The sequence below is a fragment of the Anguilla anguilla genome, chromosome 5 (assembly GCF_013347855.1).
Source record: "Anguilla anguilla isolate fAngAng1 chromosome 5, fAngAng1.pri, whole genome shotgun sequence".
NCBI classification, from domain to species: Eukaryota; Metazoa; Chordata; class Actinopteri; order Anguilliformes; family Anguillidae; genus Anguilla; species Anguilla anguilla.
Genome location: NC_049205.1, coordinates 39,898,042 through 39,925,998, shown reverse-complemented (window position 1 = coordinate 39,925,998; position 27,957 = coordinate 39,898,042). Strand labels below are relative to the sequence as shown.

General features: G+C 40.8%; 1 protein-coding gene across 2 annotated transcripts; it reads right to left on the bottom strand.

Moving 5' to 3' along the window:
• Window positions 1–3,508: 3,508 nt before the first annotated feature.
• Window positions 3,509–27,390, bottom strand: LOC118227750 (BTB/POZ domain-containing protein kctd15-like). Of its 2 annotated transcripts, none has more exons than XM_035418597.1 (5): window positions 26,475–27,390; window positions 22,988–23,163; window positions 17,673–17,817; window positions 10,622–10,927; window positions 3,509–5,421 (listed from the first exon to the last, which is right to left on the bottom strand). In XM_035418597.1, the coding sequence occupies exons 2-5, from the start codon at window positions 23,149–23,151 to the stop codon at window positions 5,263–5,265; spliced, it is 774 nt and encodes a 257-aa protein (XP_035274488.1). In that variant the 5' UTR covers window positions 23,152–23,163; window positions 26,475–27,390; the 3' UTR covers window positions 3,509–5,262. The 2 variants fall into 2 exon arrangements, with proteins under 2 accessions (XP_035274488.1, XP_035274487.1); XM_035418596.1 differs by lacking the exon at window positions 26,475–27,390 and adding an exon at window positions 26,137–26,441.
• Window positions 27,391–27,957: the final 567 nt, after the last annotated feature.

Genomic DNA, 27,957 nt, shown 5'->3' with positions numbered 1-27,957 from the left:
TCTTGTCATAAACTGGCTGAGTGGCCATCACTTTGACCAAGTGAAGTTCCCTCAGGATTCTATTTCTGATTAAACGGAAAGATTTTGAAAGGACCAAAATGTTGAACTTGGTGCAGAACACAGAGACGTGAAAGAAGGTCCTAAAAGGGCTTTTCATAAGACAAGGCAATTTTCTGTGGATTTGTACATGAAAAGCTGTGTTTGTATACAACTACATTTTGGATGTGCGTCAAATGTTTTTATTAAAGCTAATGCAAAATGACAACTTGTGACATATTGACATTATTTTTATGTCATGTTTTCAAAAACATGCATGGTTGGCAAGAAAAATGTAAGAATTGTGTTCAAGTAACAGCAAATCCATGTTGAAGATGTAATAAAAAAATAAAACTTCCAGTCCGGTGTCTGAATGGGACTAAAGGACAAAGGAAAAAGCATCAGAATTTAAAACATTCCATACATTGTCCCAGGAGAGGGCGTCCCAGAAAATTTGCCCCAAAATCATACTGTATGATGTTCTGAGAAATTGCAAAAAAACCCTAAAGTTAAATCCAGAGGTCTACAGGCATCTTGTAACATGGGAAATTAGAGTTAATGGGTCTATCATAAGAAAAAGTCTGAACAAGTATGGGTTTCATGGAATGAATGCCAGAAGAAAACCCCTTCTCTTCAAAAAGAACACTGCAGTATGGCTTAGGATCTGTACACCACCACAATCATTGAGGCCACCATCAGTTCCTCTCTATACCAGCATATTATATAGGCAAATGTGAAACCATCTATCTTGACAGCTAAAGCTTGCCTAAAAGGAAATCATACCACAGGAATATCTATGACTGAATGGCTGAAAAAGAAAAGAAGTCCAGATGTCAACCCCATTGAGATGTTGTGGCTGGACATTAAGAGGACCTTGAAACATCAATAGCAGTTCTGAACCTGTTTGGTAAGGAGAGGACCAGAATTCCTCTGAGGCAATGTAAGAGACTGTTAAACTCACACCGGAAACAATTACTTCAAATTATTGCTGTTAAAGGGGATTCTACAAGCTACTGGGGTGCTTGTAGAAGCCTTCTGCATGTTGGCTTATTTTTGGTTGAATAAATAATCTCAAAGTAAAATCTGTTTTGCGTCATTTGTCACATGATGTGATTTATTTGCTGTTAGGACTTGGTAAGGGCTAGATGAGGGTTAAGTGTGTCCTAATAAACGCATAGAAAGACAGCGTACTTTATTTTTCACATCACTGTATGTATCTTTCCCCTGTCCTCTTTGATGGTTGCGTGTGTGTTGTTCATTTTGCTAAAAATATTTCATAGAAAAAATTGGAATATAAAAAAAAACATGGCATACATTCAACATCTCAAACAGGGGCAGGAGAGGGTCAGATTATGTCTCAAAACAGGTAATGTAGGATCAAATGAAAAAGATCTCAGAATTGATCAGAATCACACACCTGGTCACTGTGATGAAAGGCTTTGGTTTTGTGAGATGTGGTCAGGCTTCCTGTCCTCATATTTTCAAAGTGGGCTTTCTTAATGCTACAACCATAGATTCAGCTCCTGTGTTCATTCTATCCTTAGTACCTCTTGATTACAGAAGATTCCAGTTTGCAACATGAGTTTCAGGTGCAGTGTTAGTCATTGAATAGGCATAAGGCTGTGCCCCAGGGCAGAACATGTATTGGCACAAATCAATTGTCCTTGGCCATGCCCCTTAAAGACTATTCATAAGACTAATTTGAACATATCGGCTTCAGTGGTAGGAGGATATAACTTTAGGAAATAGTATCTGTCAACAGGTCAGTCAACAGAATTTTTATCACCACATTCTTTGCTTCTTGATTGTGTATAATTCTTGTACTTCTCTAGGTCCTGAAGAAAATTCTAAGCCCTTTAGAAAACTGCAGGTAGTACAACTCACTAACTAAATAAAACAAGGGAGTGAACATTTTAAATAAACAGTACATAATTTTATTAACGAAAATATGCAAATAAAATCAAATAATTGACACTGTAAAATTAACACATGCCCTTTAATACTATTGACTAATTATTAAAACATTTGTTTAAATAATATACATTTGCACTTTTGTATACATTTTGAAATGTCTTTCTTTAAAAATCCATATGTACACAACATATTGCTTGCAAATTTTAATTCCTGATTAAAGAGCTTCTCTTTTCCAGGAAAATGAAAATAGGACTAAGAGGTTCTCGTTATTATTAACTTTTTTTGCCAGAACACACACTCAAACCGAGAGTCCTATTACATATCAATGTACAAATATTTATACAAGTGACTAGTCTTCAGACTAAATAGCACACAGAGAAGTGGTCGCCCCCTTTGTTTATGGATTCACCTCAGGTGAGCAGATATTCATTGGGGGACAAGAATCAGGGCAGTAAACAGAAGAGAAATTTCTTTCCAAGACAAGAAAGACTTCATTCTTCACAGTGACTCTACACAAGCATCAGAACAGGACTTCAAAAAAAAGCTTCCAAAGTTGGAGTTGCCGTCACTTTCCTTGTCTAAATATCACACCATATTACTTGCATGTCTATAGAACGCGGTAGCCTATGTGTCTTCCACTGGGATAGGTAGTGCTGTCTTGTGTTGCAGAACAAAAGCAGAAATATTCATTAGTGGGCTGGAATCGCTGCCACTGAGTTATAGACTCTTCTAGCCATGGATGTATAGCTGTACGTGTGCTTCCGGGTGAGGAAAGTGTGGAGGACTTGCCGTCTCTGTGGTTATTTCATCAACAAACAAGTAGGTAGGAAATAGAGTGCAACCAAGTTACTTTACAGTGCCACCAATTTATGTTCCCATTTCCTAGGTGAGCAAACGATCACAAGCTACTCAAAAATGTAAATTCCCTTTATGTTCTGGCAAACTGCCCCTTCACATTAATGTTCCTATTTTTGGTCAGGCCAAATAAACAAAAAACAAAACAAACAAAAAAATATCACAAAAAATACTCAAAAGGGAAAATTCCCCTTGCGTTCTTTCTGATCTGCCTCTTCAGTCCAGAATTTGAATGCTCCTGTTTATCAGTTACACTTTGTCTTTTAAATTGTTCTCTTTGATCAAGATCTGATAGACAAATATAATGAGTTTAAACAGTTGTCTTCTTCTACTTATATTTGGCTAGCAGGACTTAGTTTCTTCTCTGGACTTGGAGAGAAAAAAACAATCCCATATGTATGGCCAGGCTACAACAAACTAACTAGAATCGAAATGAGCATGCTTTGTCACGCCCGACATATTTCAAGGTCACAGCATAAGCCATGAAATTAATTCTCTTCTGTCCTAGTGACTGCCTTTCAGAAGTGGAATGAGTAAATGGGAGGAACACTGAACCTGACACCACTCTCAGGTGGGCCAGCTTGTCTGTGTTGTGACCTGACTGACTTAATTCACTCCACCTCCCAGCAGAAAGCCCTTGGGGCCCTGGTTACACCCGGGAATAATGGGCCCATTTCAGACATCACCAATGCGGGGGTGGGGGGGGGGGGGGGGGGCAGGGTTGCTGGGGGGGTAACAGGAAATAACTGCCCCTGGGTACGACCTCGACAAGGGGCCTCACCGACTGCTTCCATAGTCACGCCTCGTCCCAGAGAAAGCGGGGGGGACTGCCAAGTGCAAAAAAAGGAAATCGAGCACAGAGCAGGCCCACTCTTCATAACTATTCCCCCACAGCAGGTTCTGATACTGGTTATCAGGTCCTAAGCGGGCCTGACATATTATGGCGGACAGTCATTGTGGCCCAATGCCAATTAGGAATCTTACGCCTACAAAAAAGGTATTTATAAAATTCACTAAGTTTACTACAGATCATCACGGCCAATTGTCAAGCTAATTTGACATAAAATAGCTTTAATTGTTTTATTTTCTTTTTTTGGAATGTTCAATTTGTTATTCATGGAAATCTTGCGCTTGTGGGTAAACCTACCATAAAGGATACAAATTATGAGAGAACAATACAAAGATCATAAAAAAAAATTATTGTGTATTTGGGGGTGGAATATTGAGAAACATCAGAACAGCGCTTTCGAATATCCAGGTACCCCTCCAGCATTATTAGAACAATGAGGCCTTCTATGATTCTGAATGCATTAGTAACTAGACTACTTTAGCCACGTAGCCTCCAGATACAATAGTGTTTCAGCCACTGCCAAACAGTTCCTACTCATGCCTTCAAACCAATGACTCTTGCAAACAAATTCCAGAAATCCTTCATATGAAAAAACAACTAAAACTCACACTTTGTAAGTCATTGTTGCAAAATAGCAAAAGATGAAAATGTACTATATAAACAACCTAAAACGATAAGTTTGGCACCGAAAACATTGAAAGAAGCAGGATCATTTGAGTTGGAAATGAGCCAGGTTGGCGGTGTGCTATGATGTGTAGTGTAGTCTGTTGTGCTGTGCTGTGTGGTTTGTCTATATCCTGTACTGCACTGTATGGTTGTGTTGTTAGTGTGGTTTTGGCTTGTTTTTAGTGTTGTGTGCTCTGGTACATTGCTGTTATGCACTATGCTATGCTGATGTGTTACACGGTGTGGTTGCGTCTTGTTCTGTGGTTTGATGTTGTGTTGAGGCGCACACTGTTCCATTCGGTATCCAGTAAGCCGGTTGGACCCTACTGACTTCCAATGAGTGCTAAGAAAATGGCTGAGCCTCCACACATAAGCACTGTCCTTGAGCACAGTCCATGAAATCTGTCCATGAGTGCAGTCTATGAAAACCATTCATGAGCACTGTACATGAAAACAGTCCATGAGCGCAGTCCATGAAACAGTCCACACTTCCACACAGAACAGACTGGCGTCATATGGACCGAACGACATGACTGACCACGCTCAAGTGAAAGACTGGCCTTCCCTCCTCCATGAAGTGTGCTCTCATGTCCTGGCACATGGGACTGAGAGCCTCGTAAAAACGGGGAAAAAACATTTGGCAGCAGAAGGAGAAACGGTCCATCTGTCTTTGATTTTTCTTCACAGGTCCTTGTGTGTTGAAAATTCTTTGGGTCTTAACAGAATCAAGACATTTTTTCGGCCTATTTGACATTACATTCCCGTCGGAACGATGTGTTCCACAGAACTAGAGATGTGAGCTGAAGACTGCTAACCCACCGCGGTTTCAGGTTTCAGAGTGGGGTTTACATATAGGCAGGGGAAAGGGCAGAGGGAAGGGGGGGGGGGGGTTTGTTCTGTTGAAGAGTCCGCCTTGGCACCAGTTCCCTTCCCAGCATGCCTCAGTCAAGGGGCTCCTGCTTTATCCTGATGGAAGTGTTGAGGGGCTGACACCGCCGGTCCTCGCGGCACAGCACGTACTCGCTGAACTGGGAGGAGTCCACGCCCCCGCCACACGATGCCGCCACGCTGAAGCCCTTCAGGAAGAGCCGCTCCAGGACCTGGAGAGAGGGCGAGCAGAGGGGGTCAGAGATCTGTCACCACGGCATTATGACTGAGGTCCGCTGACTGAAGTTTACGTCAAATACCGACCCCATCAACATGTCAAAATATTCTCACTATTCTCTAAATATTATTATTATCATCACATGCTAACTCCTTATTTATAAGAGTACTGAATAATAAAAAGTAATTCAGTCATTCTCCCTCTGCAGTGGAGTCTAAGCAATCTTTACTGTACTCCTCAGAAATATTCATTCAGTCAAGTGATTTCTTCCATTTTCAGCTCAGCAGCCACCATTGTAGTAACACCAAATAAAACAAAAACAAAAACAAAAATGGGAAGCACATACTGTTTTCCATTTTTACTGGCAGTCACAGGTCAGTGTTAAGCTACACACATAAAAACAGATAACCAAATTGGGTGCAGTCTCTTGTTGCCTGGTGACAGTTGTAAACAGCTGCTGGTAGTACTCACGTTGATGATGAAAGTATAATGCAAACGTATCGTGATTTAGATCTATGGTAACAGTGTGAAAGCAGACCAGTGGGGGCAGGGGGACAATCAAACTCTGATTTGGACTCAAGCAAGTGAACCAAGCGTGAAAACGGCCTTAGTAGCCCTGGGATCAGCGAGGAGGAGGGGTTAGAAAAAATAAACCACCACTTTCATGTGCAGAGGTATGAAAGGACCTACAAATCATATGTCTTTCATCACCTGCTAATCTTTACCCACAAGCATATTAACTGCACAAATGAGATTTGGCCACAACAGGTCAATAAGCACATAACAGAATCCCATCTCTGTGAGAGAACAGGGTCTGCCCGGTCACGGGACAGACTGAAACACGTGTGTGGTGTGGGGATGGCTGGTTTAAGCAGCCACACCTGCCCTGGGTCAAGTTAATAAGACCTGGCTAATTACATAATTGGTTAGATAATTGGCCAGACTAATTGGACCCGGGAACAGGGGTGGCTGCACCTGTGCATAATTGGTGCGCACAGGTTAAATCTGCCATCCCCACCCACACAAGGAGAGCCTCTCTGTCATGACAGTGTTTGACATCTGCTCCTTGGCTGTAACATTTTGCCAACCTCATGAATAAATGTGGACTGGGTGTGAACATCGTCTCTCTGTGTCTCTGTGCTGGAGGGCCCCTTGGAAAGCTACTTCGGTGGCCTGTGGCAGGCTCGTTTGCCACAACGTGTTTTCTTGCATTTTGCAGTAATACTTGTAATAACTGTAATACTTCATTAAGACCTTTCTTTTTCTTTGGCCTGTGTTTGAAAAGGAGGAGTGGTGTCCACCTCTGCCTGTGGGCTGGGGAAATGGAGGGGGGTCTACAGGTCTTACAGGAAGTGTTACAATATTCCTACACTCACCATCACAAACATTTCACTTTCATTACTTTTTTTGTCTTCTCTGATATTTCCACTCGAAGAGACAATTTTATTTTTCTGATCCAAATCCTACAGGGTTTTTCCTTCCCTAAATACATCTTTAAATTCCAGCGTGTGAAACACCGGTTCTCTATTCCTTTGGAGTGCACATGAAAATCAATGATCTCTCTCTCTGGGCTACAATGGAAGAAATAAAGCCAAATACATTCACGCAAAAAAGCATGAGATCTCAAGAAACAGAAACATCAGATCATCCGAGCAACATTTATCGATTAAGGGAGTGGGGCTGGGGTTCTTGCAAAGGAATTAAAAGATTATGGAAACAGATATGCCAAACCACAGACTATAGACATGAATGAATTTTCCTTGAAGAAGTGGAGCCTTAGCGTACAACCACAGTCACCTGAGGACTGCTAACACTGATTGATTCCTCCCATAGTCTTGACTGAGGAGAATGTATTGATGGCAAGCTAAAGACAACACAAGAGCCTTTGCGTACTCAACAATCCATGACTGCCGACAGGGAAGAATATGTAAATGACATTACCCTAATAGTTTGATTACAGCATCACAGTGCCCTTTATCCATAATTTCCAACATATGTTGAGTGACCAAAAGTGATTGGCTCAAAAGCAACTGGTGGGACAAGGTGCCCTTTCAGACTTCAAGTGACATTGCACTCCACCCAGAGGTTTTGGTTTGGCTACAGAACCAGTACTGCCCCGCTAAGAAAGAACGTTATCATTCTTTTACAGGTAAATGACCTTTTTAGTCCCACCATGACTGCTTATATAAGCTGCCTACTGAAAACGGCTGTACTTTTGTTCCCTTCTGTTTCAGAATGAGAGTGTGAATTTGAGAATGCATCTTGAGTTACTGAGTTATGGTTAGGTCATTCATATTCATCTTAAGAACAAGTGCCAGTGAGGTTTATTTTTCATCATCTGTTGTACGACCTCTTTAGATTACCTTCAACTATGCGTACAAGGGGTAATCAAGCCTTGCCAAAGGATTCTCAGCATAAACACAGAAGCAAAATTAGTATTTATGGAATTCCACTTCTAAGCACAGATACAAGCATACAGGCACACACAGACACACACACGTACACACACATGCACGCACGCACACACACACACACACACCAGGATGCCAGACACAATTTATTGTTCAGGTCCCTGACATATTAGACAGGGGCCAAAGCGCTTAGCATCCCCAAAACTATGTTCTGTCAATGTGACAAAGCAAGAGTAGTGTCTGGCCTGATCCCAGCACTCAATCAGAATGATGTATGGAGTGGACATGTTGGCTCCTGCATTGGAACCGTGGGCAAACACCTGTGAGAGTTTACATTTTTTAACGGTTAACTTTCATCTTAAAGTGGGCTGGTTTTCGCATTATTCTCTGAACCTTCTCGTGCAGTTAAGATAGCTAATTAAGACGTATGTCCGTGTGTAATTTTGTATAGCATAATTTCTTTTGTATTCTAAATTAAAATGTCCTGAATAACAATACACTTTCAACCGAATTGGGTTTTTACAAAGGATATTGCTTTTTAAAAGTTGTCTTGGGTTTGGTCCATGGCATGGAAAGCCATTTTGTCAGAGCAGGAATACCTACAGGGCATGAGCTGCTTTCCCTGCAAAGTTAAATCCAGTTCCTCTGACTTCTCACACATCGTTTTCACTGTACCCTCACTGGTATTACGACACTGGCAATGATAGGTACTTCCCTATTCTCACAGAGGCTGCACCTTGTACTGCCTGTTCTCTCACTACAGGGTGGGGCAAAGAGCACTACAGGGCAGGCATCCAAAGACAAGTTGAGGAAGGCAGATAATGATTATTCTCAGAGCTCCTTTACACTTTCCAGCAACAATTGGAAATAACGGAGTAAGCTGTCTGAAAATATCTACCCTTGCTCAAGAAAAAAAACAAACTTTCTGCTTGGTTTGCATTGTCCTCACCCACATTAGCTGGATAAACCTCTCCTGTTCTCTTAAAGGGGGAAGGTCTAAAAAGAGAGAAAACGCTGGACAAAATGCCCTTTCATCCAAGGAAGGGACATATCTTCAGACAGCTCTTTTGAAGCCAACTGTGTCTATGCATTACTCAGAAAAAAATGATTGACAGGCAACCCTTGGAGTGGAACATATTTTACATACTTCTGCTGGGAACATTTTACATGTAATGAAGAGGGATTTATTTTACTTCAATGAACATGCTGCGGGAGAGCAGGTAATAAAGTGTGAAACTACTGCTGCTTCAACTGGAACAGGCGGCGACGAAGCACAACCGAACTCCGGCGTAAACAGACTGGAAAAATGTTGTGTTAGTTGATGTGGCCAATTAGCTATATTGCAAGCCATTTAAAAATCCATAAATTGGAGTATAAACCAGTTTAGGATGTTTGAGAAATTCTAAGTGCGTTTTTAAAAAATGCAATACATGTGCTTCTATCGCTCCGGGCGGTCGTTTTATATTGGAGTCTTTTTAAAAGGGGAGCCACGTCTTAAAAAAGGAGTGAAACATAAATTATGCATATCATTTTCTTTGCTATTTCTCCTTTTCATTTTCCACAAAACATGACCAATGCCCCATGTTTTCTCCCCCTGATCTATAAGGAGCATGTTCAGGATTGGGCTGAGGCTGTAGATATGGTGGGGACTAAGGAGATATGCCCTAACCAGCCACATTCACTTAGGCAGTCTAAATGGTCACAAATTATTTACAATAATCAGACTGCTCCATACTCTTAGCACTGAAAGTTGCATCTCTCCACCATTGGAAATTAAATGCTTCAGTTTTACACATATTATAATGTTCATGACTAACATGGCAATGGATGTTCTGTCCTTGGGCATGCATTTTCATTAATATTACCAAGCTGCACCATGGTAGCGGAAGCTCCTTTCACAACCTGGAACCTCCTGCACATAGGGCAGACCATCTGGTAGGTCTACAGAACCTTTGGTATGGTGTCGATGGTAGAAGGCACCATACCAAAACTGACCCACTGTCTACTGTTTGGGGACACTAGCGGGAAAGCTATCAAAAGGTTGAAACTGAAGGATACTGCATTACTGTGAAACTTTCTGTTTTCAGCACTATCTGTTAATGGGAGACCTGTGCAAATGAAACTGTACGAATTTCTCGTTCCACCATGTCACCTAAAAACACACCTGCCTCTGTTTTGGCTGATTTTGGCCATTTTGAGTGTCACACTATCAGCACGGGTCCTGACTGATCGCTATTGGTCAGACTCACAAGAACAACTCAACTTCTTTTATGCATCTTTTTTATGCAACTTTCTGAATGGCTACGATACCGCATGTAGATAGTATTACCAGCACAACCAGTCTCACACCAGTATTCTACCTTCAACTACCTTCTACCTTGATTCACCCCCTCTCAATCTGGATTATAACATCTTGCCAAATTACATAATGTACCATCTGCCCTCTGAATAAGGTAGGTTTACATTATAATATGAATCAAGAAAGTTGATGAGCCATAATTTCTCAACAAAATGTGTTGACTGATAGAGGTCTATCTTGAATGAAAGTGAAATGTAACTACAACAGGCACTTGCAGCAGATAAAAACTTGGGCTAAATGTGCACATGAGCGCTTGTCTTCAGCAGCCGACCAAGCACAGCAACAATGAGTTTTCCAATAAGAAACTTCATCCCAAACTATCTCCAGTATTGCCTAATCACTCACATTAGTACTAAAATGGTGCATTTGCATAATAACCGCCTGTCGTGATGTCACTGCTCCGGCGCCAGTACGGCTGGCCTTACCTGCACGGAGTTGAGCCTGCAGTAGCCGTTGAGCGGGAAGCGGATGACGTGCGTGGGGTCCTGGTTCCAGCCGGCGTTGACCGAGTTGCACATGACGTCTCCGGTCTCGGGGAAGATCTCCTCGATCAGCACCTTCTCGCCGCTGAGGGCGATCCTCTCACCCAGGTCGGGCGTGACGCGCACCACCAGGCAGTCGCAGGGCTGCGCCAGCTTCCTCTGCTCCTTCTCCTGCTTCCATCGCTCCAGCTCCTTGATCATGGGCGTCAGCTGGTAGTACCGGGCCTCCTCATACAAAAGATGGAAGTCCTGCAGGTGGACAGACGGGCACAGGTGAGCGATGAGCGGATAGACAGATGGGCACAGGTGTGTAATAGGCAGATGGGAAAATGGACAGATGGGCACAGGTGAGCAATGGGTGGATGGACAGACAGGCACAGGTGTGTGATAGGTAGATGGGAAAATGGACAGACGGGTACAGGTGTTTGATAGGCAGATGGGAAAATAGACAAACGGGCACAGGTGAGCGATGGGCGTACTGACAGAAGGCGAAGGACGTTCTGGGGGCTGATTTGTATCAATCAATAAATCAAATCATTCAAATCTATATGTCAATCAATCTTCTTTTTGAACAGAGCCATATACAGAGTTTCACCATGGACATTTTTCATTAAAAAAACGCTTAAAAAAAGGCCCTTTGAGCTAATCTTGGTAAAAACTAAAACAATTCCCTGACCCCTTAAAAGGCAATCAAACTGAACTCCTGGGATACACAGAAGAATAGCTCATTAGGCATTGTGGCAAAAATAGGGCAGCACATTTAATGATGCCAGGTCCTGCAACTCAGGTCTTGCGATGGCCAGTTCCATGCATCATGGTGCGGTGGATACAATCCTTACTCACTCGGTAAACCCAGATGGACACTGCAATGCAACCTCATAGCACAAGTGTTAATTATTATTGTTTGCTTGGTGGACGTATAGGGCCTTATTTTTACAGTCAAGTCACAATTGCCCTTGCTAGCGGTAACTCAAGGTGATGACAAATTATGGTGTGTCCAACTTCCAATTTCAGTCATTTTGTCACACCGAGCTTTAGCACAACTACAGCGCAGTAAAAAAAAATGTTGGTTGATGGTTTGATAGAAATGAATTAATTGTGGGGTTTAGTTTCATTATTGCCAATCAGCTTGCCCCATTTCTTTCTCTTTAAAAACTGTGCGTTGGCACCACAACCAACTGCTAATTTTGTCACGGTCAAAGAGCAAGCATGTTATTGACGGTTATTGGCTCCATTACCAGCCTATTTATAAACCAATCCGCTTTAAATTAAATATGTTTTTCAATTATATACCAGTCTTTGTTTCTTTGCAGTCAATATTTAATACCACTATGCAAAATTTAAAAAAAAACATCACTTCAACTAAATTTCATTAATTTCAGACATGCACTTGATAAGATGAATGTACACTCACTAGAGAAACATCTCAGCAGCCAACCCTGCTTTCTCATACATTTTTTGCATCCATTTATATACAGCTTTTGCATTTGTACATCTGTTGTATTTGTACACCTGGATATGTATTGAAGCAATTCAGGTTTCAAGTACCTTGCTCAAGGGTATAACAGCATAATCCTATCTGGGCATTGAACCATAGCTGGCCATTTTTTTAACCGTCATACTACACTGCCGCTGCTATCTCATGTAAAATTGCTGACTACAAAGCCGGGGATGAGGGTTTGCTAAAAGATTGCTCATAGTGTAAATCTACATTCTCACTAATTGTCCTACAGTTTATTTCTAATGTGACAACTGCTCATTCTCGAACTCCTAAAGCTTACAATTGATACAGGACTGTTAAAATATTGACTGAAGCAATCACACCAAAGTTTTTTTCATAAACTCTTATAAATTATAGGATTCAAGCCATTGTCCCATAATTCAGGGAAGTAAATGTGGACACGTTGGGTTCAAGAAGCTTGTATATGTACTGTACTCCCTCCGTTGACAACCTATAGTGTATCCATGGAGAAAGCCAGCGGATTAATTTGGTCTCTAAATAACCTCCACCCTGCAAAAACACCCTCGAGCTGTACAGGATCCTGCAGGAATGGAGACACCCTTCTCCAATATGATTGGTCAAAGGGCGGTGTTTTTATACATTACAATCCGACAGCCTGAACCTGCCCCGGACCAGGTTAGCCGTACAGTGTAAGTTACCATGGCAATATACCCCCAAGTGAGTCAGCTTCGTCATATGGAAAACCCAGGATTAAAGCTTACGTTAGCTCGCTAACCTTGTAATCTTGCTTTGTAGTACACCCCTCTGGAGTCACTTGCCATCTGGAGTCACTTGCTATTGATGTCCAACAAATGCTTACGTAAACGGGTTTACTACAGACTACGAAACTAGCAGACCAGGCGCAGGTGCCAAGTTTTCTGTTGGCAGGACATGAAACTAACACTTCCACTTGTGCCCAGGCACGTTTGCGCTTGCATTGCCATGAAAATACGGACCACAGTCTTAAATACATGATAATCTGTATAAGGTTTTGGAGCCACACACAGAAGGAAGACTTCCATCTGATTGGTTTTCATACATCACTCGGCATTTCATGGTTTCTCAGTTCTTTCCCTTGTGTTTTATTCAGGACGTCTGTGTGCTACACCAGGCATGCAAAACCTAGCGTGCACATCACGCACACTTCCTCCACACATACCAACCACCCCTCCCCCACCTCCCCCCGTCACATACGCTGCTGAGCCCAGGGTGCCCGGTTGGATCACAGTACTTTGTTTCCACACAACCTCACAAAAAGGGCATTGTGCCTTCCCTTTGCTGGATCCTACCGTGGGAACCCAGGAGAACCTAGCTAAAAGCAGAGAAGAAAAGTACCTGCTGTTGTATGCACAAGCAGTTATTAAGTAGAGAGACAATGGTGTCCAGGAATGTATGTGGCTGGACACGTTAAGCTGACTCCACTGTGGCTGTCACAGGTCTGTGGAGGGTTTGACAGGGTGCATCTCCACTGAGAATGTCTCCGTGCAGATTGCCTGGCTCCGCCCCCGAGCCATGGTTGCTAGAGGTAATTTGCCCTGTCACTCTTTGCCTCTAATTTCCCGCAAGACCAGATGGCATCAATGTTGAGTGCTTAGCCCAGAAAGCACTGTGGAGGGAGAAAAAAAAAGCCCAACTCGAGCAAGCATGCTGAAAGCCTGATTTATGGGACAAAGCTGCATGTTGTCAGGCTTTTTCCTGCATTGAAATGTCTTAGGCAGGCCGCCTAAGTGTTTTCTCAAGCTGTCTAAGCCACCTATGGGAGAAACCAGTTAACCTTTTTTTTCCATCTTGACATTGTATGACTTTTCCTAATTTGATGAAATAGTAAACATGCAAGAAACACAATTTTACCTGTATTATACAAGTTTGAAATCTAAATAACTGCAAAAAATTCACATGGCACTTTTAGCATTTCGAAAAAAAGAAACTTAAAAGACCGAAACCAAAAAATTTAAAAGCCAGAGCCAGAATCTAAAGGAAATAAGTTTTCAATTTGACAGAATTGGCACCAGATGCTGTCTGTTCACAAGGACTCCATGCAAAGCATAAAACCCTGACTACAGGTAAAAAGACAGCCAAGTAAATTCATTTGTGTTGCTTGCAAACAGATGCTGGCCCCTCAGTATACCCAGTATTGCCAACAAGCCGCATATGCCTTGCGCCCCTGATTGATTCTGAGATGCGCAATGATTGTACAGAACTGTTCTTGTAGGATTTTGGGAAGGTGGTCCCCAACATCTCACCTTCACTTATAACTACCCTACTACACTGAACAGCCATACTGGTCTGCTTGATGCATGAAAGTCCTTTAAGGCACATTCAGTGATGGAGAGGGTTCCTGCCTCCATTTGCATCTTCCTGTTAGGAAGACCAGATGTACAGTAAGGGAAGGGAGAAGGAAAGGTAAGTGTTGGGGAGACCAGGAAGACAGAATGTACCATTATGCTCCACGAGGCAGAGCCAGCAGGTCTGTCAGAGTGACATTGCCTGGTCGTTGCCTGTCACAGATATTATGATAGTAATGTTGTGTTCCCCCTATTCTTAACCTGCACCATCCCTCCACTACTCCTTGGTATGCCTTGGTATAACCTCACCCCCACCCCAGACACCCTTGCTGCAGTGCAGGGGTAGAGCAATGTTTTATCTCAAGCAGATGTTCTATGTTCTAATGTTTAGAATCACTGCGTGTGAAAGGGCGGTGTTTTGTCATCCTCCTCCCTCTCCCTCCGTTTTCTCGCCCTCGTAATGCTGCTGACAGAACGCATGCAGAGACATTCCCCTTCAGGGGTCCCCTATGTATCGAAGCCAAGCTCTGCATCCCTCTCAGGTCTGGAGCGAGGGATGGATACGTTTTTAATGGGGGGTTCTGTCCGCGGGGCAGTTTAGTCATCAACACAGGAAGTGCAGAAAACCATATGCACAGTCCCGGTAGCTGAAAGGAACAGGATACTGAGAAAGAGAGAGTAGGGCCCAACAGCTGGGCCAAGGCCACTCTGAGGGAGAATTCAACAGAAATCTTGGCTCCTGAATGATGACTGTGTCCACTTTCCATACGCAAGGCAAGCTCTGCCTGCAAACTTCATTTCTACCTGATTGGAATAACACTTCCCATCTCTAAGACATGGAAATAACACAGATCCAAGAAGATTCACTACACAACACAAGATCAACTTGCTCTTAAGGGAAACACTACTGTAAAAAAAGTAGCCTTTTCTGATATAATAAAGTCAAGTGCACAGATCAATTCACTGCATTTAGTGTCTGAAGTAGATGTAAAACAAAGTTATTCTGAAAAAGAGAATAGGAAAACCCATTTTTGTATTAAAGAGAACTATTTAACTGGTTGTGCTGTTAACAGTAAAACTGGTTTCCCCACAACTATTTGGAGGGATTTTTCTATTCGACCCTCACTTTCACAATGATTTAGGAAAACACACAGCATCCTCACCCCCAGCACTGGAGAATCAAGCCTTTCGGTGACCTCAGGCACGATTTTGAGCAGATAAGGAGATGTGTGCTCAATTCTGTCTGACAGCATTTGCATTTCTTTCATGTTCACACAAATTGAAAGGTAAGCAAATCGGTGGACTGTAAGGTTACGAATACGTTGCGGTTCTGCACATCGCTTGCTGAATTTTAAATAATTTTCTTTGTGTTTATGTGTGTGAGTGTGTGTGTGTGGGGGGGGGGGCGGTAGCTGGGGGAAGAGGGGTTGGAACCTCCGTCTGAAAATCATACTTCCTGAGGTGAATACACAAGCTGACGTTATACCCCCTATGAATGTACAACTGACCGTGATGTACTTTAAGCATGCTCTTATCACTTCCATGCCAGTGATACCACTGCCACGTTTATGCAAAATATATGTGTAGCAAGCAAGTGCTTGCAGCCAGAGTAATAATGTGAACACATACAGTATAATGTGAACAAATACTCCACAATTTTACATTTGTAATCAAACAGTTCACATGTGGTCAAAGTGTGCATTGTCAGCTTTTATTTAAGGGTATTTCTTATAAGGGAATAAGTATCTAACATTTTAAAAGGGTAACTAAAGTTTTCTCTTCAACATACAAAACACATGTTCAGTTGGATTCTGACCAGATGAATGACTTGGCCAGTCAAGCATTTTACAGTTTTTACCTTTGAAATACCGCTTCTGCAGTATGTTTGAGCTCATTGTCTTGCTGTAGGATGAAGGGCTTTCCAATGAGTTTGGAGGCATTTACTTCAACTTGAGCAAATAATATAAGATGCTACTGTACACTTCAGAATTCATTCTGCTGCTGCTATCAGCAGTTACATCTTCAATGAAGACAAGTGAGCCTGTGCCTGTGGCAGCCATACATGCTCAAACCATAACACCACACTGCACCTGCTCACAGCCGGTTTGAGCGCTGTCTCCTCCTCTTCCTCTATCACTTCAGCCACAATATTCACAACCCCTCCTGTCCGTCATGACTCTTCACCAACCATCCCCCTTCCCACAACAGCCCTGCCAGCTCTGAGGAGCACTCACTCTGGGTGGCCATATCAAAATGACCTACTGTAGGCTCAAGGGAGGGAGGAAGGAAGGAAGGGAAGAAGAATTTGCCACTTGAGAGAATTTTTTCAGACATCACTTGTGGTGAAGAAAATTAGCGCTGGGCTTTGGAATGCAGGAGAGAGAAATTCTCAATCTAGACACTATTGTCCCTTCCCTCTTTTCCAAATAGTACTAATATTCTAAAGCCAATCCCTATTTCATTGTGATTATCTCTTGTAGTTCCCAAGGATCAGAACAACAGGACATTAAATGCACCATCACAAGAATGCTATTTCTCTCAATACCTATTTCAGAGGTTTGATATAAAAAAAACTTGCTAATTAAAATAATTAATAATTACATTTGCAAGTTGAGGAGTGGATGGCTCAAACAGGATGCGCAAAATGCGCAATGCACAGCAACTACTTAAGGTCATTATTCTTGGACACTAATTTGCAGGTCAAAATTCAGGTTATATGTTTTCACAATTACATTTTTTAATAGATAGTGACAATTTACATGGAGTAGCTGCAGTGAAAGTCTACATGTTCATATTAATCAGGAAGACGAAGGTTTGAGAGTAGGACATCTGTAACCCCCCCCCCCCCCCCCCCTTATTGTTTTCTAAACTGTGACTGCTTCACATTTTGGACACTTGGAGCCAAATCAAATCAATACACTTGTACAGAATTTTAACAGAATTAAAAAAGGTTCTATGCCTTATGTTACAAAAGGACAAATCATAGTTACTATCTGCTTTGATCAGTACTTAAATATGGTCATTTAATTCAGACTATTAAACCTTGAATAATGCCATCCTGACAGAGATGCCGAGGCAGTGCAACATGGTAAAATAGCGGGATTGCAATATCCTGATCAATGATGAAGAACGCTGAACTAAATTACTGCACATATGACATATTTTCTACAGGTTCATGGAAAAACAAACAGCACAGCATTCCATTTACCTTGAAGTCATCTGGGAGGAGAAGTTTGCTGGTCCTTAGAAAGCTGAGAATGTACCGGAATATCTCTCCATCTCGATCGATGAAGTAGTGCTGCTTCAAGCTGTCCAACACAATGGGCTCCGTGCCATTGAATAACCGGCTGATTCTAGAAATGGAAAACCAGAGGTTTTGTTTAAAAGGCATGCTAACATTCCCCATCATTTGTATTTTGATCATATTAGTAAAAATTGCTTTCTTGGGCAAACATCTGTTCTATTAATCATAAGGAGCAAGGGACTAATTTAACAGTTATTGATGAATTAATTCCTGCAAAAGAGCTCATGCTTTTCATATTAATAAACAAAAACATTGACAAAAACATACATATTGGCACAATATGCACAATACACAATTGTGAAGATTGTTACTCTGCCACAATGTGCATAACTTAAATAAACATGAAAAGTACCACAACTACAACAATTTGACCATTATAAGACCACAAGCTTGGACAACTGTGGTGACTTATGCTGGTGACTAATGAAAACTCAGTTCTGTTGATGGTTAAAACGTGGAATCATAAATAGTATCAAGGACTTCAATGATAAGACTAGACATCATATGTTCAATTAATTATGGAGAGGTTTCTTGATGTGGATTGAGTGTTAGGGAACAATACAAGTATTCAAACAGATATGCTTTTGAAGTTCACAAAAAAATATGATTTAAAGATATTTTAATTGAATTTATAAATTCAGTTTTCATGTGTGAGGACAACGTTATGAAATACAAGTACATGTGATTTGAAAATTCCTAGCAATAATAAATTCTGTTAAACTTATCCTCAACTGGCTGTATTGAGATTTGTAAAACTATTTTTCATTTCAGCAAGGGCCAAAATCATAAAGCAATGTAAAAAGAAACCTTAAAACCTTATTAAATGGCCAACACTTCCCTCAGTACATTACTCCCAGAAAATTGCACTACAATTGCAATTATATTGAACACCACCCTTAGTTTTGGAATTGTACAGTATAAACAATGAAAGTACAAAATCATAATGAGAGCACAATGTAAACAATCCCTCAGACATTTAAAAAAGTACAAAAATTTTCTGTGTATCGTAGGGCAGTAGGATGCTGATTCCAATCTTAAAACTGACCATGATCAGTTTGAATATGCATACTTTAATCAGCCGAATTGAATAATATCTTTTCCAGCACCTTGTAACATGGAAATATGGCCGTAGACTAGAGCAGCACGGGAAGGTCCCCTGCATTACAGACAGGCTGGCTATGAGAACCCGTACGTTGTGCGTGTCCTCAGCTGACCTCTCACGACTGGGCTCACGATTAAAGGACCGGAAGCCATGATGTTGGCCATGAGAAGTCGCAGAAGCCAGGTCTGGAATCCTTCAACGTCTGCGTCCAGATATAGCCCTCGGACACGCTGGGACAATGTCCATTTCCCTGTGATGTTGTCTCATGATGTACCTCCTTGTCTTTGTAATTTATCTCTCCACGCAAACTGGTTTTGTGCGTCTGCGTGTGCAGGCTGGCGGCGTGATGAAAAACAGGAGACTCTCGTCAGCCGTTTTTAACATTACATTCATGACTCACACTTTCTCAAAACAATGTTAGCCCCCTCTATTCAGAAAAAGGTAAGTTATGCTAGCCTATGCTGATGATTACATCCATGTGCATAAGTGCATAATAGCAATAATAATAAATTGTGCACAGCATAAGATATATTCATGCTCTCTCTACAAAAGCTATTTTTTGCAAGCCCACACGTTTTTCAATGGTAATAGTAATTCAAGGACAGATATGAAATGGAATGCAAGACTGACATTTTTCATTATTATGTATGCAATGCCATTTTATTATGTATTCAATGCAATTTCATAAAGATTCAACACAAGCTATCTATCCAGCTCCACAGTGTAACCTTGTGACAGTGTCTACACAGCATGGCACCTCAGAAAGCAGAAAGCACTGGCTGTGTCCTTCTTTTGTAGGCTGCTAAAAACAGCTGGTGCAAAGACAGGACTTTACTGATATCATCACACTGATGTAACCAGCTCTTTAAATAGCAGCACATGCATTTACACTGCAGCCAAAATCAAATGAGCCGGGTTCTCGCTAGCTGTGCCTGTCCCTACATATGTCAAAACCTGTTACAAATAATAACAAGAGACAAAGCCACTACAGGAAGTTCAAAGTGCACAGCGGCATCAAATTAGTATTCTAAAAATCCATGGAACTAATCAAACAGAGTTTAAGTTGGTGTCCCTCCCTCTGTACTGTAAGCCTGTCTGATTCTGATGGCTGGCTTCTTCACGTGTGGAGAGGATCACTTCAGGTGAAATCAGGTCTCTTCCTAACTCCCTTCCTGTTAGCTAAAATAACTCATACACCACACCAGTGCGTGGATGTTCTCTCCACTCTCCTCTTTTCCCCTTGCTACTCTCTGTCTCTTTCTCTTGTTCTTTCTCTCTCTCTCTCTCTTGCTCTCTGTCTGTCTGGAAATCGATGCAAAATGCTTTATAAAAAACCAATACTCATCTCACTGTTGTGCCCGCGGTGGTCCTTTCTCATATGGTCTTGCAATTCTTCCAGCTAGAATTTCACCATACTGCTCCAGGCCATCTCTGTTTTTCATCTCTACTTTTTTTTTTTTTTAAAGCAATTAAAATGCTGCCTGTTTTTCTTTTCTTTCTTCCCTTTCTCCTTCCCCCACCCATCTTCTTCTCCCTCCCTTTCTCTACACACACAATATATATGCACGTGATTGTATATCTCTCTGTATACACAGGTTTCCTTGCGGTGTTGTGTGTCATGAGCCACACCAGCGACTTCTTTTTGTTTTTGTGTTGTCGAACAAGTGGGCCCGGTGAGCTGCCCTCTTCTCCCACGGTTACTGAGGGTTTCTGTTTCCTGAGATTGACTCTTGAAGGACAGGGAGCAGCTCTGATTTGAACTCCCAGAGCGTCGCGGAGGAAGCTGATTTGGAGGCAGCAGGTGTTAAGCAAGGCCTTTCATGGACCCGTACATGTCAGACTGAGCCTCTGAATTGTAACGAACAGTTCAGTTAAACTGAGATCAAATGCGGAGGTGTGGGAGGTCAAGTGTTCTGATCGCTGCTGAGCTGAGAGACACTCCAGCGGGTCCACATTGATTTCCGCTAAATCACAACATTCACAACCCCCCTGCGAGTGCACGTGTGTGCGTGTCTCTGTGTTTAGTGTGTATGTGTGTTTGGGTGTACCTGTGCATATGAATGCACGTGAATGTGTGTGCAGTTTATAAATAACAACAGCAGACATACTCATCCACACGGTCAAGCGTATTATTACCAATGGTGCACAATGACGCCATTTGTCCAAAGCATGGTTTCCAGTAATCCACTGGTAAGTCATTTCCTTGGATAGAGAATATTCTCTCTGCTTCTCACAAACCTTCAGTCAGTGGAGCCCAAAGATGACACCTCTAAAGGACCAGCTGCACAGACCGATATGAATGTTTCATGACTCCTGTCCCCTAACGTGGGGCATATGAAAGAAGATGAATGGCCTCACATTAGTTAGTAGACTAAGTTTCTCTTCCCACCCTAAATAATTAAACAAGCAATCTATTAAAAGAAATCACCAAATTAAAATTCTCCACAGTAAGACCAGCACTTAAACTGAATCTTGACACCACGCTGTGACATCTTAGGTCTTTCAACTTATTTTTATCAGTCAGTGAAATGGGTTGGTCAGGTATAACTGTGTGAGAGTTATTCAGCATTAATTTTTTGAATTTTGTTTTGTTTTCAGTAACACTGAGTTCTCCTTCTGGTGTACTGTGTGCAGTATACTGTGCCTCCTTCCTGGTGTACTGTTTCTCAACAGGTTCCTTTCACAGTAACTGTTGTTTCTTTAAAATTTTAATTCAAACAGATAGCATCATGATAAATAACTATTGTCTCACATTCAGGAGCCATTTAATTTGATATTTGTCAAAAATTCTTACTGTACAGGTCTATTATAGGCTAGTATACTCCAACTAGCACCACAATTATTTGTTGACTTATTGGGATATTACTGAATAGTTATCATGAACAGTAAAAAATATAAAGACATAGTGATGCCATATGAAATACAGCTGAACTATCTCCCATAAATAGTAGTTATTCTTATTTATGACAGAGAGTATACTGTAGGACCTATAAAATGCTTACTATAGGCAAGTCTCAAGAACAATGTTGTGTTTATATATCTTAGGCATGAAAGAATACTGACCTTTGAGTGTCAGGTGAAAAAAGATTTAAAAACACACGGCTGTCAAACTGTCATCTGTCAAACGGCTGTAATTCTCTTGTATGTTTACTTAACCCACTGAAAACTGTACGTGTGTGGTTATATAAACTGAAGCACCTAATATATGAACTAAACCAAATTAATTTTATTGTCATTTTTGAAGATGAAGAAATCTTGTACATTCAAAAAAAATTCAAATTCTCGAGAACAATCTGTTAAATGATGCAATTGACAAATCATACATGATTATAAGAGCTCTGTTCTTCTATTCAGCCTTTCAAACATTTCCATTGGTTGATCATTTAGATAGTACTGCCTTCAAATTAGGACAGGTAGATAGCACTGCCTTCAAATTTAAATACACTGAATTTTCTTTGTCATTAGTAATACCAGACTGAAAATTTGAGGCAGTATAATGGCCCTCATTTGCTGGGTTATAACCCAAACAAAACAATTATATAAAATCCCTAAATATTAAAACAATTCCCTTTCACAATGTGCGATGCTGACTGATGTTATTGCTCACTCTTCTTGTTCCTTTAATATATTTTGTGGAAAAGTATAATTCAAGATAAGATAAATCCACCTGGCCAACTTGTGTCAACGAGTAGCCTTTGTATACTTTTCAACCACATTGTAAGATTTATATATTAATAAATGTATTTATAAAAACTCTTATTATGTTTTCAATGATACATAAACCTTATTTGGAAGATTCTTACTGGGCACTGGATTTTAAGTTGATGATGCGCAATGCAACATTTCAAATACATTCCAATAAATAAAACAGCCTATTTTATGTAGAGAACAGCAGTGCTTGCTAATCATTACTGAAATAAACCAAGAACCACCTTTAAAAGTAAATAACCTTTTCAAACTGCTTATGAGTCTGCATTCCTCAATTTTTGCAAATGTATGACGATGTGACAGGTGGCATGAATGAACCCTTGCCCAGCCTTATGACAGCATATTAAGGCTGAAGTTACGTGAAATGAAGCCATCTGGTGTGGATTTAAAAACTTGCACGCGGTCTTACCTTGAGTCTGGATATTTGGTGAGGGTTGCCAAACTGCTGGTGTACATGTGTCCCCCGACATCGATGTGAACAGGAGCATTGGCTTTCGTCAGCTGAGCTGGCAGAGGGATTCCTTGAGTGACCAGAGGAGACACTGGAGACCGGGTCAAAGACAGCCGTGACATGATTTTTCCTTCCTGTGAGCAAGCAAAGGAAACAATAAGCCCTGGATATAAGTGTTCAGGTTCCCCAGAGTCACTACCTCAAATGATCTCAAGTCACCTCGAACCCTTCAGTGCATACGCAACCCTGACTCTTATTACATCACTTCCACATCTGCCCTGCTGCATATTTAGCTTACAAATCGCTGGCACGTCTACTCTAATTGAGCACATTTCCCCCCTTTTCATAGTATCACTGGAGGTGATTTTTTTTTTGTAGTTTATAAGGTCCTAGACCACCATACATACAGTTACCATTTTGACAGAAAATTAACCATAAAAATGACCAATCACACAGTAATATTAAGCAAAATACCTGATAAAAGGCTTGTGTCAGCCATGAAATATACCTCAGTATCTAATAATGAAATTTTAATAAAACTTAAAATGTGAAAAACTATAACTATAACTATAACTGATTTATAACTGATTTTTTTAAACGGACAAGTAGAAATCATTGCACATGTTTTCTTATGCCTTTAATTTCTCTTCATAATATGAATAGCTTAGGCAGTAAAATCCAACAGTGTTTTGGGGCACATGACCAAGATTTGCAGGAGAATGCATTATTGGTCTGTAAATTCTTAAGCAACATGTTAAACTTGACATTTTTAATACACTTGACCAAATCAATTTAGGTTTCCCGTATCAGAGTGAATAAAATGAACACATTTGACCTCCTTTGAAGAGAAGGAATTCTCAAAGGTGTGAACAGAGAACATACTATAAAAATAAATTCTGGACAAAAAACAAAAACAAAAAACATTTAAGTCTGAATATCAACTTCAATGTTCACCTCAATAAAGAACACACCTGTTATCTCCTGAGCATGATGCAGCACAGGTTATGCTGCAGACAGCCATGGGCAAGGTCAAAGGTGTTAACCAAGGTTGTTGATTTCGTATTGCTCCGAAAGTCTTTACAAGTTACAAGCTACCCTAATTATTTGATACCTACAGGTGTCATGTGATCGCATTGGTGTGTCCTCTTCATTTTATGTTTATACGTTGTACGTCTATCTAGTACGTGGTCTATACAGTATTCTTGGTTATTCGTTTATTTTCATTATAACAACCGTGTTATTATTTTTAATAGAATATGTTCAAACGTTCTGAAACCTAGAGCGAAAATAATTGATGACTTTACATGACATCAAAACCAGCAAAACCTCAACAATCTTGCGCAATCAGTTTTACATTAATTATAAACGTAAAGGTTAATTAGACATGTGGCATTTCTCTTAACCACAATCCAGAAATGAAGTGACGCAAATTTGCATATGAAATAAACTGATATATGAAATTGTCTCCATATTAGCCAAGGTTGTGGTGGTTAAAAAAAAAAACTCTTAAGCAGCGTACGAATGATTTAATCGGGTGCCTACTCCATCTGTGTAGTCTCTGATTTGCGAATCTATTATTTTAACCATAAAAGGTATAAACAGAAGGCGGTTGTCAAAGCTCTATTCAGTCCTTTGCTGTAGGCGAGACGCCTGCGGCCGAGAATGCTGAAAGGCCACAGAAATTTCCAGGGTGTTGCCTGCTTCGCTGCGCACGAAACCTTCAGGAATACTGTTCATTTAATACACACTGTGGGTGATATGTTTCAGATCCCAGTGAAAGAAAGACTTCAAAAGACTTAAGAACTTTTGGGCGTATGAAGCAATCCCACCTCTTCATATAGCCAAAGGCCATGGTAACCAATACTGATATTAATGTTGGGGGAATATACTACACACACACACACACACACACAGCGCGCGAGAACAAGAAACAAACTGGGATGCTGAGGGAGGGGTAGAGGAGGTTAAGGGTTACATGAAAATAAGACAGACTGCCCAAGGGTTTGGAAAAGAGGGGGGAAAGCCTCGTGAAATGGAAAAGGGGCTAAATATGAGATGGCGTAGCAAAAACTTACACTACATAATACATTATTCGAGAGAATGGAAGGATTGTCCATACTAAAGAGACTTGGTTTTATTAATGCATGACAGTTTATATCCCAATTCACGTTTTCTGAAGAGTCCCTATGAAAAAACAAACACCCCGACAGGAAAAGACCACTGTCTCTTCTTTAATGACAGATCCCCGACATCAGTTCACTGACCAGTGTGTTACCATTATTTCTTATTGCCCAAATACTATTCAGAAGTATTGCGCCCGTGGTAGCTCAGACATGAGAACGTGTAATGAATAGCCCAGGTCAACTTTGTTTTTCCTCTAGAAAATGACAATCACGCAGTAAAATCCTGAGATGAAAGCGGACTTTAAAATATATTTCCATAAACTTTTATATTGGTTGTTTTTATATTTTGCCGGGTATAAGCCAAGAAGCATTTGAACGATAAAGGACCATCAGACGTTTATTAAACCACCAAAGGTAATTTATCCTTCACCAAGGAAAATTAATTCAAGATTCTGCAGCTTTAATAAAAGTTCAAGATATGTAGATTATATTTTGATATAATGAGTTATGCAAAATACGTCATAATACCTTCCAAATAACTCAGCAATAGCAAAGCGCATTTTCACTTCTTGCCCTCCTATAACACTCATTGGTGCCCAGTGGGTAAATTCTACCAATTGTACAATATGGCGTCTTTCTCACACACACACACACACACACACCTGATAGGGATATTAAAAATAAGATGACATATTAGAATATCCAATTACTAGGTTAGACTTGCGATTTGGTGTCTAAATATGTTACTGCGGACAGCGTTTATTATAATAATTCCAAAATTACAAACTGCTCTCCAATATCGCGAGGAAAAATATCCTTGCTGTCAGTTGAAAACTGAGAACAGTGTAGCCTACTTAAGCAAACAGTGCGGTAAGACTACTTCCTTGATGAATGAAAATAAAGGAATATGCAAAGACATCAGACATTATAACATTTCGACCGAACAAAAATTATTAACGTACAAGGAGGTCCTGCGTAGCCTACCGTTTCAAACATTTTAGGAAGTCCGAAGAAATCCTAGGCGTATTCCCAGTTGAAGGTTGTGTTAGGCTATCCTTTTTCTAATGCTGCAAGTTTCGTAAAACTAAGTAGGCTACGATGCATTACCCCAGCATTCCACGAGTCTGCCTATATTCCATTGTGGTGAAAAGTCAAAATATCCGATAACTCTAATTTAGAATTACTGAATGTTAACAGCAGTGCATTGAATTAAAAAGGGTTGCTGTTGCTTTAAAGAACTATACTGTAGCTAGTGTTGTCTTGACTAATCCAGACCAGACACTTTCTACAAAAGCGACACAGGAAGCAAGCAGCGTCCTTACCTCGAACGTAGAAGAAATCTCTTTCCCTTTCTCGGCGCTTATTTCTGTAGACTTTAATATCAGATGGTCGACTGCCACGGGTTTTTTCCTGTCCTTCTTTTTGCTAAAATGAAACTGCTGGGTCTCTTATGAGAAGAAGAAAGGCAATAATCCGTCTCGAAATAACAGAGGAGAGCTAAAAAAGAATTCTTGCTCCAGGCTTTCCAAACGCCTCTGGGGCAAGGATTAGGCTACAATTAGCTCAACCCTACTCGCACCCTATAGCTCATTTTAAGACAAAAACTGAGAATATTTCCTGGTTTTGCCGAATTTATTATTAGAATTAGACGGAATTATTAGTTTTGATTTCTTATTTCCTGACCAAAAATGAAAATGCTCCAATCAATGTAACGGTTTTAAGTTCTGGTTTGGAGGTGTCTAACGGTTTGACGTTCAGTACCAGGTCAGTGTTACGTTTCTCAAAAGATTTAGAGAGGAAAAGAACAGATTTTAATCATTGTCATTTCGTCTGATGCAACATTTCCCCAGGCATTTTCGGCTAGGCATATATTTCCCAAAATAAGTAACGCAGGGTACGCTTCTCACATCTCTTGTACTCAGAGAGATTATTGAAGCGCACTGTAACTTGTTGATAAAGTGTCTATATAAGAAATGCTGATGTTGAATATGCAGATCTCCATAAACAATTTCCATGCGGCAGTTTTTCCTGTCCTGTCTCTCCCTTCCTAATGTCTCGTATTGTAACGCCAAATTTCCTGTAGGCCATTAAAACCAAATGACGTCTATCGACATGCATTCTGCCATCGCAAAAAGCCCCCTCACAACCTGCCTCCAGCGAAACGCGCCATTTCAATTATAGCACACGGCTAGATGGAGATGTCTGCCGTGAAGATTTCCCATGCAAGCAGGAAGGGAGGCAGTGAACTCAGCGTACAAACATATTTTTACCCTAAAGATTCATCCTGGTAAAATAAAATAAAAAACTTAAATAAATAAGACTGTTTCGGCCAAACAAAAGCACCAAATGTGTTCGTGCTTTAATGGTGTGTGTTGTTAGTATATTAGGCTATGCAGTGCAAATCACTATAGCCTATCTAGTCGGGCAAAACTACTCCCTTGCCGCCCCATTCACAGTCACATAAAATAAAAGAATATTAATTTATTGTTTTATTTTATTCTGCTTGGTTCTTCGCGCGGTGATCATTGTAAATAATAGATGTAGCATTGCGCCGTATAATTGCACTCCTAAATTCATTCATTGTTACATCGGTGTTTTGTTTCTTGATGTTTGGCGCCTACCCGTGTGTGGAAAGATGAATAGTCGCAAGAGAAACCGCAGAGCAAGAATTTAAATGTAGTATTGTTAATAGGCCATGTTAACTTTTAGATTGGGTGCCAATTTATATTTCGTTACATTACTGTAGTGGATTGCATACGGCAATCACAAGTCCCGCCATTCAGAATTGTATACACTTACAGATCC

Excerpts from the sequence above, each read along its gene's own strand:
- LOC118227750 (XM_035418596.1), bottom strand. Across the intron at positions 17,818-22,987 it reads ACCAAATATCCAGACTCAAG|AATCAGCCGGTTATTCAATG; the intron begins GTAAGACCGCGT and ends TTCCATTTCTAG. Across the intron at positions 5,422-10,621 it reads GCAGGCTCAACTCCGTGCAG|GTCCTGGAGCGGCTCTTCCT; the intron begins GTAAGGCCAGCC and ends CCCTCTCTCCAG.